The sequence below is a fragment of the Ambystoma mexicanum genome, chromosome 6q (assembly GCF_040938575.1).
Source record: "Ambystoma mexicanum isolate Mex_15411 chromosome 6q, UKY_AmexF1_1, whole genome shotgun sequence".
NCBI lineage: Eukaryota > Metazoa > Chordata > Amphibia > Caudata > Ambystomatidae > Ambystoma > Ambystoma mexicanum.
Genome location: NC_090937.1, coordinates 3,232,050 through 3,252,135, shown reverse-complemented (window position 1 = coordinate 3,252,135; position 20,086 = coordinate 3,232,050). Strand labels below are relative to the sequence as shown.

Below are 20,086 nucleotides of genomic sequence, written 5' to 3'. Positions count from 1 at the left end.
CATCTGAGCCAGCAGATTGGTCGATTATTGCTCAGATCTTCACTACCACTGATGATCATCTTGCTCCTTTGAAATGTTGCAAACTGTAGTCTCACCCACCTGAGCCCTGGTTTACTGAAGTTTTTAAACTGCTTCAACTCAAATTCTGGCTGGCTGAGCAATGGTGGCAGGGAACGTATTCTCAGGCGAATACATTTTTATTGTGTCAAGTTACTATGACAGATCACAAGGTGGTCAGTCATAATATCGAAAATAAAATGTCGAATTACATTAAATTCGAGAAGAAAAAAAAATCGGATTCTTTCTTTTTTATTTATATATTTTTTTGGGGTTCGGCATGTAAAAACAAAAGGTAAAAACAAAAAAAATAAAATAAAAAGGGGGTTTGGGGGAACCCCCCATTTCGAATAAAAAACGTATTAAAAAAGAAATTTGATTTTTTTTTTACTTTTTTTTTCTCTCGATTTTATGACTTTCAACATTTTTGGAGTCAATATTATGACTATAAACCATATCACAATGCTTTTCGGACGGCCAAACGTGCTTACTACACGTAGAGTGGAAGCAGCCCTCAATCGGCCCAGGGAGCTGTTTGGTCTTGTTCGTGCCCTTTCATCTGGGTCAGCCCCTCAAGCAGTGGTCACTCCATCTCAACCTCCATGTGACTCACTTTCAAGGTTTTTTGTCCAAAACATCTTGGACATCCATGATCAAATTGCACTATCTGGCTTACAGACTGGGACGTATAATTCAAGTACTTCTGTGGCAATATTCGCCCATTCATGATCTCACTTCCCCTCCTTTTCATTGGAGGATATCATGTGGGCGATGAGGAAAATGGAATCTGCCTCACTGCTGGACTCTATTCCTCTACCTATCTTGAAAGACATCATTCCTGATATTGCCCCTTGGGAGCTCAAGTTGTAAATCATTCTTTTTCATCTGCGATTACTCCTCCAGAACTAAAGCATGCATAAGTAGTCCCCCTATTGAAGAAACCTTCTCTGGACTCAACTACGCTGGCTAATCTTCACCCAATATCGCTCCTACCCTTACTTATTAAGCTTCTCGAATTTCTAGTATCTCCTCTGATCTGTCAGTTTCTTGAAAGCTTTGCTTATTTTTTTACTCCTTTCAGTCAAGATTTCAGCTCCGCAGCGGCACAGAAAGCATACTGGTGTCTGTTGTGAACGATCTTGCCCCGCTCTCCGATCAGGGTCGAGTGGGTGCTCTGATGTTATTAAATCTGTCAGCAGCATTTGACACTGTTGACCACTCCATCCTGCTTGATCGCCTTGCCGGAGTGGGTCTATTTGGACGGATTCTGGCCCGGTTAAACTTGTGCCTGACAGATCGGATTCAATCTCTTAATCTTATTTTCATTCAGAACGTATTTCACTATTGTGTTGGGTGTCCCAAGGCTGCGCCTTGTGTCCTATTTTACTCAATGTCTATGTTCAATCTCTAGTTGAGCTCATCAACTCCCATGGCCTCCCGTGGAACTTCTATGCTGATGACATGCAGATTGTTGTATGGCTTGATTTGTCTCAACCTGACACTGCGTCTCAGCTGAGGAGTAGCCTGGAGGAGATGGGTTATTGGATGAGCGATAACTGGCTCAAATTGCATGGGGACAAAACAGAGGTACTGCTGTTTCCCCCCTCCCTTCTGCGCTTTCTTTCTGGACTCCAGCTTTCTGGCCATCTGCTATTGGTCTCTTTTCCTGTTTTAATTGGAGAAGGATTTAGGGGTGAAAATCGCCTCTCTTTCGAATGAAGCCCAGGTTTCCTCTTTCTGTCAAGCTGGACATTTCAAACTACAATTCTTGCGGAAAGTTTTGTACTTTCTGCCTGTACAGTCTCTTGTTAAAAGTACAATTGATTACTGTAACTCACTATTTCTAGCCCAACCTGCTCATTTAACTCACTGTTTGCAAGTCCTCCAGAATTCGGAAGCCAGAGTAGTTATGAAAAATCATTTCAGAGTACACATCTTCCCTGGCTTCGTCAACTGCACTGGCCCCCCATAGGTAAGCGGATTCAATTTAAATCGTTGTGCTTTCTTTTCTGAAGGTTGTTTTTCCCATTTTGGCATGCCCTGCTCTTGCTGGGTTTCTATAACGCTAAGATGCGCTTTATAAGACTTTTTAACATAACATCCTGATAGCAAAGAACAAAGTCTGACTATATCAGCCTTTGACACCAGCTGCAAGCCAGTTTTATCAGTGAGGTCACCCTGCCGTAACTCAGTTAGTGAAGGTGCCCATACTCCTTAAAGATGCCCATACACCTGGAGGCAAGCAAGAGCATTAGCAAAATGACAACTTCCGCACATCAGTGCCACTTTTATTAAAAAAGAAAGAGCCTGGATCCGACTTGCATAAGGCAAAAGGAAAACATGTCACGGTGGGGATATTTCTCCATATTTCCAATCTAATATTATCTGGACCAGGTGCTTACCTGCTTTAATACCCCCCGATAGCCTTCTCCACTTCCTCTAACGAAAAGTTGAGATCTATTTTAGGCTTCAACGGTAAAAAAGGTTTTGCATCCTCATCAAACATGTTAGACCTAAAGTGGTCAGTCCACCACTCAGCTGATATAAGGCAAACTGAATCAAGCATACCCTTGCGAAAGGCACATGATACCAAATTCCAAAAACCCTTTGTGTCTTTATCAGATATAGTGGCTTCCAGTTTTTCCCATTGGGATTCATAAAATAATTTCCTGTTTTGGCTCAAAAGATTCTTATATTCCCTCTTGGCCGCATGCCTATCCACTGCTGTGATGTTATTGGCTCTTGAGGTAACACATAAATCAAACTTAGCCCTACAGCATTCTGGATCAAACCACTGAGAATCAGGGTGAGCTCCGAGTTTTCCCTTTTTGGCCTTTCCCTTGGTATATGGTAGCCGGGTGCTGACACGGCCCAGCCATAGAGGACAGCAATCTCAGACTGAGCTTTACAGAGGCATCAGGGTCATCCTCCAATGATTGTTCCAAAAATACATCCCTTGCGGGGTGTAGATTCTCCGACATTTCAGCCGCCCCTTCTTTCATTAACTTTTCTGGACAGTGAACAATGGATAGCTCATCCCTAATTGTTGTCGAGAACTTTGGTCGAGTGCCTAACGGCACCCCAGTCCATTCACTGATTAATGAGTCATGATCACTCTCCGGTTGTGGACTAACCTCAAAGCTTTTCACACGCCCGAAAGAATGACAAACTGGGAGACAAAATGGGGATGAAGGGGCAACGTTTGTACAACGCAAACAGAGTTTGTTGAAGGGGTGGAATCTGGTGAAGGTGCAGAGTCTGGCAGAGGTGGAGTAAAGTTGGGGTTGGGGGGGGCGCATGCACGTATCTGGGCCTAGGGTAACAGAAAACCTAAATACACCACTGTGTATGTATATGCATAGTAATAAGTGAGCTCATGTTGGACTTGGAAAGACTGATGCTTACACCAATTGCATTTAAATCCAATGGTTTAAGACTGGCTTGCATGTCAGCGCCCCTGTTATTTAAGATATATATGCGGTATTACCTCCAGGGTTTTGACAAGACCAAGTCCTTTTCTCCTAGTTTTGGAGAGGAGAGCATGGATTGCCCACTGTTTACTAATTATATGATTATGTAAGACATCTCACCTGTTGACTATATTTAGGATTAAAAATGTCAGAAGGTGTGATGGCGGGACATCTCGAACACAGGCGGTAGCATACAAGTATAAATACTTAGGAGTTTGGTTTGCCCCCTCTATTATCTTGATGATGATAGGTTATTTATAAATTGCTTAAAACTCAGAGGTTTCTAAGTGCGGACCAGGAGATCGAACCTGTGTTGCATCATGTCGTCTTGCTTCCAAGGCGAGCACGTTGCCCTTGAGCTATCCTCCCGATCTTGGAAATTGAATTTGCAGCACTGACAATTTAATTAAAGATTTGGGTACTTCTCAATGTAATCTCTGAAAGTCTGTTTCAGGACTGCTAATGGTATTGAGTGTGGTGAAGACTCACAGGTGGCATGACTGCGCCAGAAGCACCATCAAAATGGTTGGCACTCCTCGCTAGAAAGTGTGGCTCAAAGTTGTTCATATTACAAAGGAAACATGTCAAGGGTTTAAGGTAGAATGAAATTAAGGCAGTGGAATACTGAAAGAAAACAAGGATGCACAATTCTACCTTGTTTAATGATCACATTTTGTCAGTTTGTCTAGCTCTTCCATTTGGTTCCACCACATGGCAGTTCAGTAAAGTAACTCAACGTCTCTGGGGTTTTGAATGCTAGGTATTTCTTTCTTGCCATGGCTGTTGGTCACTCCTTTACTGCTTTTGTCAAGATCGAGACCTCCTTGGTAGCGGTTCCACCAGTTGTTAGGAAAGATTTCTTAATTGTGGGTAATTTTCCTTCCATGTGGCAACCCCTAAACTTTTTGCTGTTGTTTTCACCATGATCTAGACTTTGCCTGAGAAGTGCAGCCTTCTGCCGCACTCCTCTGGGCTGTCGCTCCATTCTTACGGGGAAACTGACATGCCCTTAAGACAGTCAGTACCGGTACCGGGAAAAGTTGTTTTCCGTAGTTTCTTTATCATGTTGCAGCTTTCGCGCAACATGGCACAAGAGGGCACTGTAAGCTAATTTACTGCTCTCTTGAGTCTCTAGTCTTCTACAGGCCCTAGATACTCTCTTTGGATTGTAAATGAACGGTGCAAGTGAATCACGGACGGGAGTGGTGGCAGCGATCGTTTCTTGTGTTTTTGAGCTCCTTTTGGCGTTTTAAGCGCGTTTCTCGCGCTTAGCCCAAAATGGTGGCCTGGCTCCCAAAATGGCAGACCACGAGGCTCTTTGTCCTGTCCGCTGACAGTCTTACCCCCTTCACCTCCCCCAGGTCGAGCCGACCCGCGGCCTTCCTTATTTGGGCATGTACTTTACCACGAAACACAGATGCTTTCGCGGGCTTCTACAGGCCTGGTGTGTGCCTCCAGGATGGGGGCTGGGATGTCTGGTCCCAATACACATCCTGGGCGCCAGAGAGTCTAGGGTGGTCTGAATGCCTGGGACCCCCGTGGTCCGTGATAAGGTCCACAGATGGTGTGGGTGTTTTATGAGCGGATCTCCCATTGGGTCCCCTCCGTTTTGGCGCGAAGGGAACCATGGATAAGAGGGGGCTGGAAACGCCACTACCATGTCGATCTCCTGAGTTCTCACGAACAAAGGAATACAGGAGCCAAGTATCCTGCAACCACGAAGCTGAACCGAGGAATCGCTGGTGACCCGCTGAAGGACTGCTCCTCTGCACTGCTGTCGCTTTGTGAAACCCTTTCTACCTCGGATCGAACAAGAAGGCCTGTACTGGTACTTCGACCCTTGGAATAGTGGGAACAACTATTCTCGGCATCTTCACCATCTCCTGCACGTAAGCCTTCGGAAGTGTCTCTGGGCCATCCAGCAGACTGACCAGCCTACCCAGGAGTCTTGCTCTGTAACCGCCGTCAGGTTGTGTTGTATTACGAGTCCTTGTCACTCTCACACGATTCATACACTTGGCATTCCCAGGTCTGAAGTGAGTAGTGTACATTTGGCTGAAATACACACGGCCGCTCCGTTGCCCTGCTGTGGTAACAAACTGTGCGGGTTCACTGCGTTTGGGACGTCCTCAACTCAACTTCTGCTGCTGCGGAATCTACACGACGACGAGACGTCCCCTGCTCCTATCTGAACCTGCCAGCACTGAAACTGGCGCGGAGAAGCCTGGGTCTGCTTGCATCGGGGATTGGTGAGTAGCATCGCTAGGAACTGGTCACCCTCCTGCAGGAGCCCAAAGCTTTTCCCCGCTGTGTCTAACAGCACGCCTTTCCGTACTCGCGCTCTACTTCTGCCCACAGTGGAGGCTGCGCTTGAGTCGCGGAGCTCTGTTCATCTTCATTTGTTCACCGAACTAAACTGCCTGATTCCCTCAAAGAGACTCCCCTTTTTGCCCATTGGCACCAGCGTGTGCAGGTACTTTTGAGCACAAGGCTCCACTCTTCGTAGGGCTTGGACTTCCTTTTAGTCAGGTGCCTCTGAAGGCAGACTGGGTCTAATTATTATTCGCACTGCCTGTTTTCCCCCCCCATCTAGGTGGTCTACACATTTCGTGCGTCTAACTCGTTAGACTTGTTTGTATTTTTATATATATTGTATTGGTTTGGTATGTGTTGGTTTACTTGAGTTTTATTGTGATTTCTCGATACGGTCAATGTTACAAAGGCCTTGTAATAAACGTTTTTTTTAATATAACACCTGCTTGGAGTAATTTGTAAGTGTCCTTGCTTTGTGTGCTCATTGCGGGCTTTCAGTTACCCTCACCCCTCTTGAGACCTAGTCTTGACCGCCGCGATCGCTACCCTGATTGGTCTGGCTTGTCCAGAGGTTACCCTGTTCCAAGAAACTAGGCTGGCCTTCTGAACCTCTGCCCCTCCAGGACAGAGTTCAGTAATCCGTCTTAACACCAGTCATGGCTCGAAAAGTCTCAAGGTAGTGGGCCAAGGTTCCATATTTGTCCAATGTGGAGCCAGGCCTCTCTGGGCCAGAAAATGGCAAAAAAAACGGTCCCCTGGTGCTGTTGGCAGAATCTGAAACAGTCTACATCAGAGCCAGGGTGGTAGGCTCCCTGCCAGTCGACTGTTAGGGAGAATTCTCAGAAATGTGCTAATTCCTCTCTACTTTTGAGACCCCCAGCACTTTTACTGGCCTCTAGGACTTTTTTAATTTTCAACCTGGAGAGAGTGAGACCTTTTTCCCACTCTCTCGTGTATTTTACTGTGATTTAAACTCTGTGTTTCTTTTGGATTTGGAGTCTGACAAACTCCATCATCTTTTTACATTGTAACACATAGCACCTTCAGTGCAGCGGCACAAGGAAGTCTTTCAGATTTCCCAAAGGTTTAAATACATTATCTTGGATAAACTACTGTTTCCAAGAGCAGTACATTGAAATTGCCTTTACTTACAATTGTAACTTTCTAGCCCCAGCACACACTATCTTACAATAGGGTGCTGGAGGGGTTACTTAGTATCCCCTTTGTCTAGTTTCTCATGTAACAATTTTATGTTACCCTTTCTACAATTAATGGCTGTTGCAGTGGTTTACTTTTAACTACTATTGGGGTTTTTTACCGCAGGCTGTGTTCGCAGCTGCAGTAAAGCACCCATCGGTGCCCATTTTGTCAAAATGGCCTGGTCTTTTTTTGCCATTTCTTGCTGGAAAGGTCCTTCTTGAGATTTACTCTGCGCGTCAAACCAGGTTTGGTCCCTTTGTTCATTTTGTCTTGGGCGGGATTCACGAGTCAAGTCTGCCTCTGGCTCCAGTATGTCTGGCAGGGGCAGGAAGTGAGGGAGGTACCCGAAACTGCATGTGCTTAATCCCCTTGTTTACAGGAATGCACCAAAAGGTGATTGGTGGGCTGGCTGTCCAGCAAGGACAGCCACCCTGCCGTGTGATTGACAGCTAGGCTGGAATGAATGGGAGAAACCTGCATAAAAGGCGAGGCTATTTGGCTTGGAAGGCAGAGTCAACCACTGGACGAAGGAATCCGAAGAAGAATTTGGAAGAGATGCCTGCTGCAACTCCTGGACCGTTGGTTTGCCCGTTGAAGCCCCGCTGCTGTGCTGAAGCTCCGGATTCACCTCTACTAGAGAAGCCCTGCAAGGACGACTTCTCCCCTTGAGTTGGTGGGACCAATCAACTCCAAAGTGAAATCGTTTGACATCCTCTCGAAGTTGGCTGTACTTCCACTGCTGTTGCTGCTGGAACCGAAGTGCCAGGGAGAGGAACACCAAATCGAGTGGATCCCTTTTAAGTCAGACCCAAGCGCTGGGAAGATCCTACGGACTTCCCTGATGCAGTACTGGCCAAGCCTGAGCCACCTCAACAGAGTGCTGAACCCCAGAAGCAAGGAAAGTCTGAAGTGGTTTCTGAGAACCGCAGTGTTGTTATTTGCTGTCAGGCTCAAGGAGCTGCAACGCCGAAGTGCCACTGAATTGAAATTTGCCCTTTGCTGTCGCTGACTGTCCCGTTGTGTTGCAGGAGTCCCCAGAAGTCCTCCCTTTTTTCCCCATGACTGAGGCACAGGAACAAAAGGATCTCCAGAGCCACCAAGGAACAGAAGCCAGCTAGAACCATTTCTTCTAACCAAAGGTACTGTAAAGCTTAAGAGAATTTACCCCTTGTCTTGTAGCCTTACTTGGTCTCAGTTGAGACCTGTCTTGGCTGCTCCTGCAGCATTGCTTGCAGCTTCTACACCTCACAAACCTCCCAGCTTTTTGCCTTATTTTGATTCTACTTTTTCTACAAAGACTTCAAAACATTGTGCAAGACCTTTACTTACCTGCAAGAAGTGCTTCAGCTCACCTTGACTTTTGCCCAATTGACATTGGCTGGCCTGGCCCCCTGAATTACTCTTCACCCCACCGATTGTGTGTTTTTGCCTTCCGTCCAGGAAAAGGTTAACTTACTTTGCATTGGGGGGTTAAAAAGTACTTACCTGCTTAGGAATATTTTTGTGATCTCATCTTATTCTAAAACCTCTTTACTTTGACACTCATCTCAGTATTGCTCTAAATGTACCAGTGATATAATAAGGTCCACAGTGTCCTAGTTAAATCACCTGAGGGTGTAGGAAGTGCCTGTGTGCCATCCCAAATGGGTACTTGCTGATTTAGAGAAACTAAGAGTGTGTATTTTGGAGTGTATTTGTGTGTTCTGACTGTTAAATAAATTAATAATTGTTTAATCAAGAAACCTTGAGTGTGTTTATTTGGATACTTGTCACTGTGAATCTCTGTGTAACCACCATACTGCTCACATTGACCCCTCTTGAGATAAGCCTGGGTGCTCAGTCACACTACCAATATGTGTAGTACAGACCTATAGCAAAGGTTGGGTTCCTATTGCCAGGAGGTCATGGTTGTTGTAGTGCACCCAAAGGGTACTGCACCAAATTTTGCCTAACAGCTGTGCATTGGTTTGGGGACTTCCTCCTTCTCCTGGTGACATTGGCCCCCCTTTTTTGCTGTTCTACCTTCTGCTGGTTCCTTAACAGCACACAACTATTGGGTCCTAGTCACTTTCCATCTTTGTTGCCAGCCACTGCTTCCTCCTTCCTCCTTTTCCTGTCCTATTGTCTCTTCCGTCCTCTCCAGATGCTTGCTCACCTTCACAAACTGTTCTCTTGCTTCCCCTCCACCTCCTTCCTCTCCTGTGCCTTGTCCCTAACCTCTTCCACTCTTATTTTTTCTGTTCTCACCCCTCCTTCTGCCCCATCAACTACTCTCCTACCTCCTGCACTAATACTCCCTATTTTCCTTCCAACGCTTCCTTCTCTCTCCTCTCTCCCAGATCTTTCCATCCTACTCTCGCCCCTCCTCCCTTCACAGCCCCACTGCCATTCCTCTTTTACTGATTCCCCCCGCCCCTCACCATCTGCATGTCACTCCAACTCCATCTGCTGCCTCCGAGACCCAGCATTAGCCGTTGGGGCTCAGATTAACGCACAGCCTGCCATTAGCGAACCGAGCACAACTATGTCACTCCCTGGAATGAGCACAGCGATTGGCTAACGAAATGTCGGTTTGTGCACGCCTCTGCTCACAGCCGCAGGAATCAAAGCCTTGGTTAGGGCAGTCGGGCATTGTGCCTGTCAAACGTGGGATGGTGTTGCCGTAAGCAAACCCTGCAGCTCCTGATGTCATACCTGTATTTTCCTTGGATGTGGGTCCTTGTTTCCCTCTGCATGCGCCAGGTGACTGGGCTTGGAGATGTTTGAAGTGAGCTTGGCAGCCGCTGCTTGACAATTCCGCAGATAGAATCATTCTTGAATGTCATCAGTCTCAAGATGCAACGCCATACCCGCTACTTCCCACTAGACTCCTGCTGCAAACATCGGCCGTTCCAAGTCTCTGGTGCTGGCGTGAGATCTGCCGACTATTTCCTGGCCTGAGGCATTGATGCCTTTTGTGTACTGTATTTTTTGGCAACTGGGGCCCTTTTTTGGGTTACATAAGACAACAAAATAAGGCTGTCACCTGGCTGAAAAGGTTGAGGGCCGTAGGACATTGTAATGTACGACACAAATAATATGCTTGGTATACTAACTATGAGACCACAACTACTCTGTACAGGATGGAGACTTGCTGCACTCTGTAAATCAACGGATAACACTGTAGGATGAATGCTACACAATCGAAATCATTGTGAGTTTACGTGATGCTTTTTTTTATTGTACAATAGTTAAATAACAAACCTTTAGTACTTACAGATGGTATACCATAGGGAGAAAAAAAAGTTTCCATTAAAAGCATAAAAGGAATTGCAGCTAAATTACAAAGATGCAGAATTATAAATCAATACATCAATTATTTTTAAAGAAAATAATGAATCGATATAATTAGAATTAATTGAACATTTACGTGATGTACCCTTTTCTCCAGCAAGATTACTCTGCTAATGCCGATGTCATTGTATGTCCTTTCACTGCATAGCAAATCGGTGCACCTTAATATTTTGGATGCAAATACGAAACAAGACACTCAAAAGCTCTGTGTCCATTGTCGCCATTGATCGAAAATGTGCCACCCTTTTTCCCTGTATTCATGGAAACAAATTCAGTACAAAAAGATGGCATATGAAAGAAGAAAGCATAAAAAACACTGGCGAAATAGGAAGAACAGGAATTCTGGAGGGGTCCACTCTGTTTCTGTGGATGGAGTTCTGGAGTGGTGATTCACAACCTCAAGTAAAAAACATGAATCCATTTGAAGACATTTAAAACGTGTTTATTTCGTAACGTGAGAATAATTCGTTTTCGAGAAAGTGGTTGGTCAAATTGTTCTATAGGTAAAATGTTAAGGGTAAAATCAAATAACATGGTGCAACCCACACAATTTTTCTTCTGTGATACACAATGGATGTTATATTGACCCAAGTAAGTATTGCCTTCTTGCTCAGGAGTCTTAAGTTGGGCTTTGCCTCTAGTTATAGGGGTTCGATTGGCACCTTTGGCCGCACATCGGTGCATTCACATTGCTCCTTAAATGATTGCTCAGTTGTACTTGAGGTGGAAATGAGTTGACGTCCTTTCTCCTGGCAGAGAGGGCAGCACGCTGTGAAACCGCTTTCTTTGCAGGAAGTGCAAGTCAGGACCAGCTGACAACAGCGTGGGGTAGAACAGAGCTTGTACTGGTCCCATGCCCTTCCACAGTACCGGCACTCTGCGTGAGACAGGAAGCAAAAAGAGGAACAGTTAAGGGCTTCAGTCATTTAATTTGTAGATTGTTCAACGATGCTCTTTTTAGCGAGAAGAAACCATGCGTCGGCGAAAGCCTTCTTTGAAAACTATAGTATTAACAAAATCAACAATATGATGAAGGGAATATGAAAAAACGCGTTAGAGAGTTATAAATCATGCTTGGTTACACACAAGTGTTTTCCTAACTTGTTTTGAATTATGAGAATATTAACTGCCATTAAGATTAAAGGATGCCAAAATAAGTGATCTGTAATAAGCAGAATTTAGGAAAGTGCACATATAGCGTGGAAGCCTCTACTATTCGAAAGCAGAGCACTAACCCAAGTGTCCATACATTGAACGTGAACGCAGGCACCTTCTTCAGGTTTCAGACCGAGAATATTCAAGTAGAATGAGAGACATTTTGGAATGAAAAACGTCTTTGTATAATTGTATTTGTACATGTATACATATATATCTCACACAATAATAGAATTAGCAACAACATTTTGTAAGCATGGCATGGCAATTTTTGTGCAATAAACATTCAATAGCAGACAATATATTGTTATGCGTAAACGAATGAATCCTGCCCAAGTGCAACACCACATTCGGCATGAACATTGCTTCGGGGTTATCCGTGATATGATATGGCATTTATAAGGCGCCTACACACAAGTGTTAGAAGGTGCGAAAGTTCACAGAGTTCCGGGTGATCTATTATGTGCAACCCGTGACAAGCACTGCAAATGGGGAAACTGCTCCATTAAAACATGTTCAATAAAAAGATGCGGCAAAACCGACTCTTTTGGTATAAGTGTAAGCCTTTTCTAGGCACTGCCGTAACTGTACTATCTTGCCATACAATGGCAAGACTTGGCAAAAGCCTTTCTAATGCATTTACAAGAACCCAAACTAATGGGGTTTTCCAGTACTTGCTTTTAACAGGAAATGAGTGAAAGAACACACATTTCTTATAAATCAACTGGATGACGAAAATGTTGTAACAGAAGGAACGCTGCAATAAAGCGATACCTTAGACTGCTTAGAAATAACAATGGCGCCCCTTTAAAACACTGAGCTAGCTCATATATATTCCCGTGGGGAAGACTGGGTGTTTTGCTGTAGGGGGTGCAGGTAATGGATGGAGATGGCCTTAGGGACTAGCATGGCCAGGGGCAGCCAATGGTTGGGTAAAAGGCAAGTAATACCTACAGGATGGGAGTCCCTCCTCGCATCACATCTCTCTTCTGTCTTCTCTTCCCATGTCAATAATGTCGGCTTATAAATAGTGCTTGCAGTTATACCACATAACCAAAACGAAAACCTCCAAACACACTGACCACTGTCACGGTTTTGGATGGTGCACAGTATGCACAGATACTCCAGCTTAATGTTTCAGGTGCCATTAATAACATGTACAAAATTAACCTGTCTTGAAGAAAATATATGGTCTGCTCCAAAGGTTTACCGTTTGGTAACCCATAAAGGAGCTCCTTATCAACACTGGACGTATTTACTCATTTTACAATATGTGATCTAACGCTTACAATGCCTAAAAGAGGATCAAAGGCCTGGCATACGAAGCACATAATTGGAAAATAATACCTGAAATGATGTCGCCATTGGTAGCGATGGAGTAACGCTTATCGAAAACAAAGAGCCTCCCCCTGTAGAAGCCATCGGGAAATTGCTCAAGGTACTTGTGGATGCCTCCCTTTAGCTGGTACACTTCCCGGCACTCTGCCTGTTTCAAAAGGAGAACACGAACAGCACTTCACATTTCTGAAAGGTCTACTTTTTACACTAACTCACACCGTCCCCGATAGCAAGACAGACTCTGAAATACAACATATGCCAAATGAACGAGACACTGCATGACCCCGTCCATTGAAACGTACAGGAGTTTAAGTGCGAAGGAAGGCATCATAAAAACCTGAATGTCTTCATCATGGAATAAAGAAAGGGGGTGGCAAAACTGGTGGGAATTGGCATTGATTAAGAGAAACCATTAATATCAAGGACAATGCACTGAAGGCGGCCTTTGTGTTAAACCTGGTTACTGAACGAAACCGGATCAGCGTTCCTGGCTCGAGGACGTGTGGGTGAAAGCGTTAGTGGGATTTGAAAATGTACAGTAATTACAGTATGGTGCATGGCTCAACAACATTTTTAAGGTTTACAAAAGTATAAATACTTATAAAGTAAGAGACAAGTTTTCATCTACCAGATGTGTGCCCTTTGAAATTTGATTACAGATCAGTAATATCTTTATTGTTACATTTTTACTGTAATCAAACACGAGTTGCCAGCCTAAACTATGTCTTGAACCACAAAGGCTGTTACCTTACATTAGGTTATGGGCTGCCTTGATAACAAACCACAGTGCCACTTACACATCCCATGTGTCAGATAGAACAGGAGAGAGCTGCTAATATACCCAAGGAATCTCTCGAATCCAGGCAGTGGGGTGGTATGCCTGCAGGACCCTGGAACTTCACCCACTCATCTAGATTGCAGTAGTCTTAAAATAAAGTTTGAAACTCTGTAGAAAGGGCATCTGTGGAGTGGTACCAGGTGGAGTGTAACACGGCTGTTACCAAAGCAAACACTTTGAAAAGAAAAGCATAATCTGAATACAAAGACAAAATGTTGGACCGAAGCAGTCCAGAGTAAAAAAGGCAAAGAATGGTAATGTTTTAGTAGCGCAGAATTATGCCAACAGTAAAAGTAATAGTAGTAAACATTGCTTATTTCGGATAAAATCCAAAAGTAAAATCAAGAATAAAAAAATATAGCAAATACTGAAAATATTAACCACAAACAGCAGGCAAAGAAAAAAAAAGATACAAATTAAAAAGGACATCAAATAGTTACAACCTTAAACTATTAGAACTAAAAAACTTGTGTGCAGTATTTGGATCTAAAGAAACTGCAAACCACAGACTACAATGCACCAAGAAAATCATACCAAATTAGGCCCTCACAATTTTTAGAGCAGGATCAGCCCAACCCTCCTTTTTAGAGCAGTCATGAAAAAAAGTGGCCAGTCAACGGAGTGCAGTTTCCAATTTTGGAGGCAGCCAGCCTCTTTTGGCATCTCTGTGGGTGTTGTAATTTGAATGTCTAATAAAAGGTAGGAGCCACACCATTTAGAAAATAGGGTGCAAAGCCACACTGGCAAGACAACGAGAGGGCTGCAAACTGGCCTGCCCACTCATCTGCCACTGTTCTTAAGAGCAGTTGATGCACGCGCAATTTAGTTTGTCTGGCAAGGATTATCAATTCAAGATAATCAAAAGAGGAGTCATTCCTTCCAATCAAAAGTTAACAATCAGCATAAGAAGACTTAATAATTTCCTTTGTTCAACGTTCACTATTTAGGTGTGCAATTAAGGAAACATTTATGATGGAATCTGCAATGGACACTACGGTCATTGGACAAGTCTCTGCCTTCATAGCCCAGGTCCCTGCCCACCCAGTTTGGGGGCAGATCTCTCTCTACGGCTGGCGCCTCCCTGTGGAACAGCCTCTGTTAAAATGGATTTCTGAACTCTGTCCTGGAGGGGCAGAGGTTCAGAAGGCCAGCCTAGTTTCATGGAACTGGGTAACCTCTGGACAAGCCAGACCAATCAAGGTAGCGATCGCGGTGGTCAAGACTAGGTCTCAAGAGGGGTGAGGGTGACTGAAAGCCCGCAATGAGCACACAAAGCAAGGACGCTTACAAATTACTCTAAGCAGGTGTTATAGTAAAAATATATACACATTTATTACAAGGCCTTTGTAATATTGACCATAGCAAAGAATCCCGATAAAACTCAAGTAAACCAACACATCACCATCAAATACAATATATATACAATTACCGACGGGTCTAAAGTGTTAGAAGCACGAAATATGCAGACCACCTAGAAGGGGAGGAAAACAGGCAGTGCAAGTAATCGTTTAGACCCAGTTCGCCTTCAGAGGCCACCTAACTAGAAGGAAGTCCGAGCCCTACGAAGAGTGGAGCCTTGTGCTCAAAAGTACCTGCACACGCTGGTGCCAATGGGCCAAGGGGAGTCTCTTCATGGAAGTCAGGCAGTTCAGAGTGGTGAACAAAGGAGGGCGAACAGATCTCCGCTACTCAAGTGCGGCCTCCACTTGCGGGCAGAAGCAGAGCTGGAGTGCGAAAAAGGTGTGCTGTTTAACACAGCGAGGAAAAGCTACGGGCTACTGCAGGAGGGCGACCAGTTCCTAGCGTTGCTACTCACCGGTCCCCGATGCAGGCAGACCCAGGCTTCTCTGCGTCAGTTTCAGTGCTGGCAGGTTCAGATACGAGCAGGGGACGTCTCGGCGTTGTGTAGATTCCGCAGCAGCAGATGTTAGAGTTGAGGACGTCCCAAACGCAGTGAACCCGCACAGTTTGTTACCACAGCAGGGCAACAAAGCGGCCGTGTGTATTTCAGCCCAATGTACACTTCTCACTTCAGACCTGGGAATGCCACGTGTACAAATCGTGTGAGAGTGCCAAGGACTCGGAATACAGCAGCAACCTGACGGCGGTTACAGAGCAAGCCTCCTGGGTAAGCTGGTCAGTCCCCTGGATGGCCCAGAGACGCTTCCGAAGGCTTATGTGCAGGAGATGATGAAGATGCCGAGAATAGTTGTTCCCACTATTCCAAAGGGTCGAAGTACCATTACAGGCCTTCTCGTTCGATCAGAGGCAGAATGGTTTCACAGGGCGACAGCAGTGCAGAAGAGCAGTCCTTCAGCGGGTCACCAGCGATTCCTCGGTTCAGCCTCTTAGTTGCAGGATATTTGGCTCCTGTATCCATCGTTCGTGAGAACTTAGGAGATCGACATGGTAGTGGTGTTTCCAGCCTCCTCTTATCCAGAGTTCCCTTTGCGCCAAAACGGAGGGGACCCAATGGGAGATCTGCTCACAAAACACTCACATCATACGTGGACCTATCACGGACCACGGTGGTCCCAGGCATTCAAGACACACTAGACTCTCTGGCACCCAGGATGTGTATTGGGACCAGACATCCCAGCCCACATCCTGGAGGCACACACAAGGCCTGTAGAAGCCCGCGAAAGTATCTGTGTTTCGGGGGAAAGTACATGCCCAAATAAGGAAGGCCCCGGTCGGCTCGACCTGGGGAAGGTGAAGGGGGCAAGACGGTCAGCGGGCAGCACAAAGAGCCTCGTGGTCTGGCCATTTTGGGAGCCAGGCCACAATTTTGGGCTAAGCGCGAGAAACGCGCTTAAACAGCCAAAAGGAGCTCAAAACACAAAGAACCGATCGCTGCCACCAGTCCGGTCCGTGATTCACTTGCACCGTTCATTACCAATCCAAAGAGAGTGTCTAGGGCCTGTAGAGTGACTAGAGACCCAAGAGAGCAGTAACTTAGCTTACAGTGCCCTCTTGTGTCATGTTGCGCGAAAGCTGCAACATAATAAAAGAACTACGGAAAACAACGTTAGCCGGTACTGACTGTCTTAAGGGCATGTCAGTTTCCCAGTAAGAATGGAGCTAAAGCCCAGAGGAGTGCGGCGGAAGGCTGCGCGCTTCTCTGGCAAATTCTAGATCAGGGTGAAAACAACAGCAAAAAGTTTAGGGGTTGCCACATGGAAGGAAAATTACCCAGAATTAAGAAATCTTTCCTAACAGCCTCCCTGCCTCTCTGAAAGTTGTGCAGAACCATCTCCGGTTCCGGAAGTAGCTCAAGACTTTCCTCTTTGCTTCTGCCTTCTCCCTTCCGCTACCTTGCTGATCTCCTGTCTGATTTTGCACTGGTTACCTGGCTGCCCTCTGAACCACGGGTCCAGGTCCCTGCCCTCCCAGTTGCACACCTGCACTGCCTGCTGGCAACCCTGCACTTGGGGCTGTATCTGCAACCCTACAGCCCTCCTACTCGCACCTATCTAGCACTTGCTTTTCTGCACATTACCCTGCACTGCCACCTGCTGGCCGCACTTCCTGTTTTTTAAGTTTGATCCTATGTCTTGCACTCGCTCCCCCTCCCCTTCCCCTGGCACGTCACCCCTTCCCTCTCCGCTGCCCTTGCACGATGTCAATGTCACTGGGCCTAGTAAGATCGTTGTCTTGATCCCCCATGTTCCCCTCCCCTGCCTCGCTGAGCCTTGAAACACTTGTGTATAGGTGCGCTATAAATAAAATATATCATATCATAGCTCTTAGGATGGCACTCATTCTTTTGCCAAAGTATCTTATTTGAAAATTAATGGGACTACTGTCATGATTCCTGCCCCTCATGTCCCCAGCCCTCCAAGATGTCACGCTGGAGCCAGACCACGATCACCTACATGGCCCTCAAGGGCCACTCCATCCCTCCAAAGACCCACTTGGAGTCAGACTTGGCGCTTGTGGCACCAGACTCACTCACTCCCATAGGATAATATTGGGGATTGGACTTGTAGTGCATTGATGGGGACAAGATGGATGCCCCCACATATATCGGTTCCCAGAACTGCATGTGCGGTCTGGTCTTTTGGGTGTGGTTCAGCCCAGAGGCCCCTGGGATACCCAGAGACTATTTAAGCCACACCCAGGCTGAGAAACATGCTTTGTGTTTTCTGCACCTGCAGTGTGACACTCACCGTGTTCAGATCGGTCTCCAGTAGGCCTGCATCTTTCTTCTGCGCTCAGCTCCTGCAAGAACAAGAACACTGTTAGGAACAGCCTTACCTTGCGGCGGTTCTGCCCATCAGTCATCACTCCTTCTGTTCTGCGGGCATCTTCGGCGGTGTCATTCCCATCCCGGCACGCCGCTTCCTAAGGAAAAGGGAAAAGAACAGAAAAAAGGCATTAGTAAGCATTCTGCAAATCTTCGCTTATTTTGAAATACTGTACGAGCTTCAAACGCTTACCTAAATCCCAGCCACTCTGGGGGAACTCTGTCTCCGGAACTTCTCATCCATCTGCAAGAGGGGAAAAGACACTCCAGGTTAGCATGGAAACATCTAGAGGCGCCACATACCGCGCTTACCCACCGCATTTGTTCTTCATAACCAGCATCCACGCAGAAAACTTTGTGGCACCTAAAAGACACAGAAAGAGAGCTCAGTTCAATGCAAATACGAAAGGGCTGCATCACGTCTCACTCACCTTAGCGCTAATCATCTCAGCAGCACGCCGCCATCCCCGGACGCCGGCCATCATCTAAGGAAGGAAAGGAACGAAGTTAGACAACTGTTCAAAAGACTCATTACACTTACCTGTCGGACTCTTGCCAGTGGAGTAACTAGGCAGCAACGAGCCTGCATCAATCAACGCGCCCCTGCGCTGAAGGAAGGACGGAGAGCACACTATCCAAGAAAACAAGGCCCAGTCTCCAGTCGAATAGCCTCCAGGGAAGGGTCCAAGGTCGTAAAAGGTCAGATAGGCTGAGTGACGTCCCCGTGGATACCAGGTGAGCGTTACAACCACAGTGCCGATATCAACATGTGCAATAAGAAACAAGACTTTGCAGACCATATTATTTGCCACAATTTTACAATTCTGAATAGACTAAGATCTTGAGGAAATAGAAATTAGTTCCATTATGTACCAGTAGGTTGTTGACTGATTCACGTACCCCTAATAATAATTTGAAGAACATTGTTTCATGAGCCCCAAAAAAGTGCTGGCTTGTGGTGCCATACCTAGTAACTATAGAGAGCTTGTGCAACCCTTCGCCCGATAAGCGCTAATGGCCACTTTAAGTGACTCATGACCCAACATTTTACCACAGGCATAAATAGTGCCTATGGTCGGCAAAACTCAAACGGATTTTTTAACCTGGACATTCCAGCAGGAATTGTGTACAAAACCTATGCTGCTGTAGTCAAAACTACCTGATGTTTAGTGCCACCTTAATTTAAAGCCCAATCTTAGTATTCTCCTCTGGCCAATTAATATGATTTTGGAGATGCCAGCTGCAAGGTTGGAATCATGGAAGGAGACACAGAGATTAAAAATTTTAAAATAATGATTTATTAAGAAAATGTCAGGATGGAGTAAGGTCTATCTTGCCCTAAGCTAAGGTGGGATGTCGCTACCTAAAGAAACGAAGGAAAGTCTGTGTCAGAATGTTCAACTGAAAAGTTTGTCTGCGTCCAAAACCTATGCTTGCCTTCACAACTAATACAAAACAATGTGTAGGGATGTCAACCATAAACTAAGCAGTGATTCAAACAAAGTTCTGAGTTATTTTCCAGTTATGGGTTTCTCTTCAGATTCTTTTCCCCCAATGTCAATAAATCCATCACAATGTTCTATTTACCTTTATGTACACTTGAAGAAATACAGTTCCACACTTTTGCAAGGATCCGGATGCCCTTCCCCAAGTTCAACAAAGTTCCAGGGTAATACAATTCCAAGGCACCAATACTTTCATTCCCCAAGGTCAATGTTCACATGCAGCATAAGAAAATAAGTATCTTGAAGCTTTATCTGTACCACATGACTTTACTACTCAGGGTTCCCTTCCCCAATTCTGATGTTCACCGTCTGTTTTCCTTCTTTCACAACAGCAAACTTCCTTGTTAGCTTCTAGGGGTTCCCTGGTCCTGGCGCAGTTTGAGACCACACAGGCCACCCACTAAAGGTCACGCAACCACGAATTTCCAGGTTTCTTTCAGAGTTCAATAGTTTAATCAAAAGGCCACAGCTTCACCACTTTATTGTATATGTTGTTTCTTAATCTGGATTCTGCTTTATTCAAAGTTTCTTGCGTTCAGACAAGTGGGTCAGTTTGCCAAAGATGTTGCTTTCACTTGTAAATGGTGGGTTTCCCTTAATAAAGTATACCTTTGCTTGCTTCTTTCACTTC

General features: G+C 45.4%; 2 protein-coding genes across 4 annotated transcripts in view; one reads left to right on the top strand and one right to left on the bottom strand.

Moving 5' to 3' along the window:
- Positions 1 to 20,086, top strand: part of TMOD1 (tropomodulin 1) — a 720,714-nt gene that overhangs the window by 657,842 nt on the left and 42,786 nt on the right. The window lies entirely within an intron of this gene.
- Positions 10,800 to 20,086, bottom strand: part of TSTD2 (thiosulfate sulfurtransferase like domain containing 2) — a 784,131-nt gene continuing 774,844 nt past the window's right edge. For both annotated transcript variants that reach the window (XM_069630360.1, XM_069630361.1), the window contains 2 exons: positions 12,876 to 13,014; positions 10,800 to 11,250 (listed from right to left, as the gene is read on the bottom strand). In XM_069630360.1, coding sequence (XP_069486461.1) covers positions 11,015 to 11,250; positions 12,876 to 13,014 — 375 coding nt within the window. In that variant the 3' untranslated portion in view covers positions 10,800 to 11,014. The remainder of the gene's footprint in view (positions 11,251 to 12,875; positions 13,015 to 20,086) is intronic.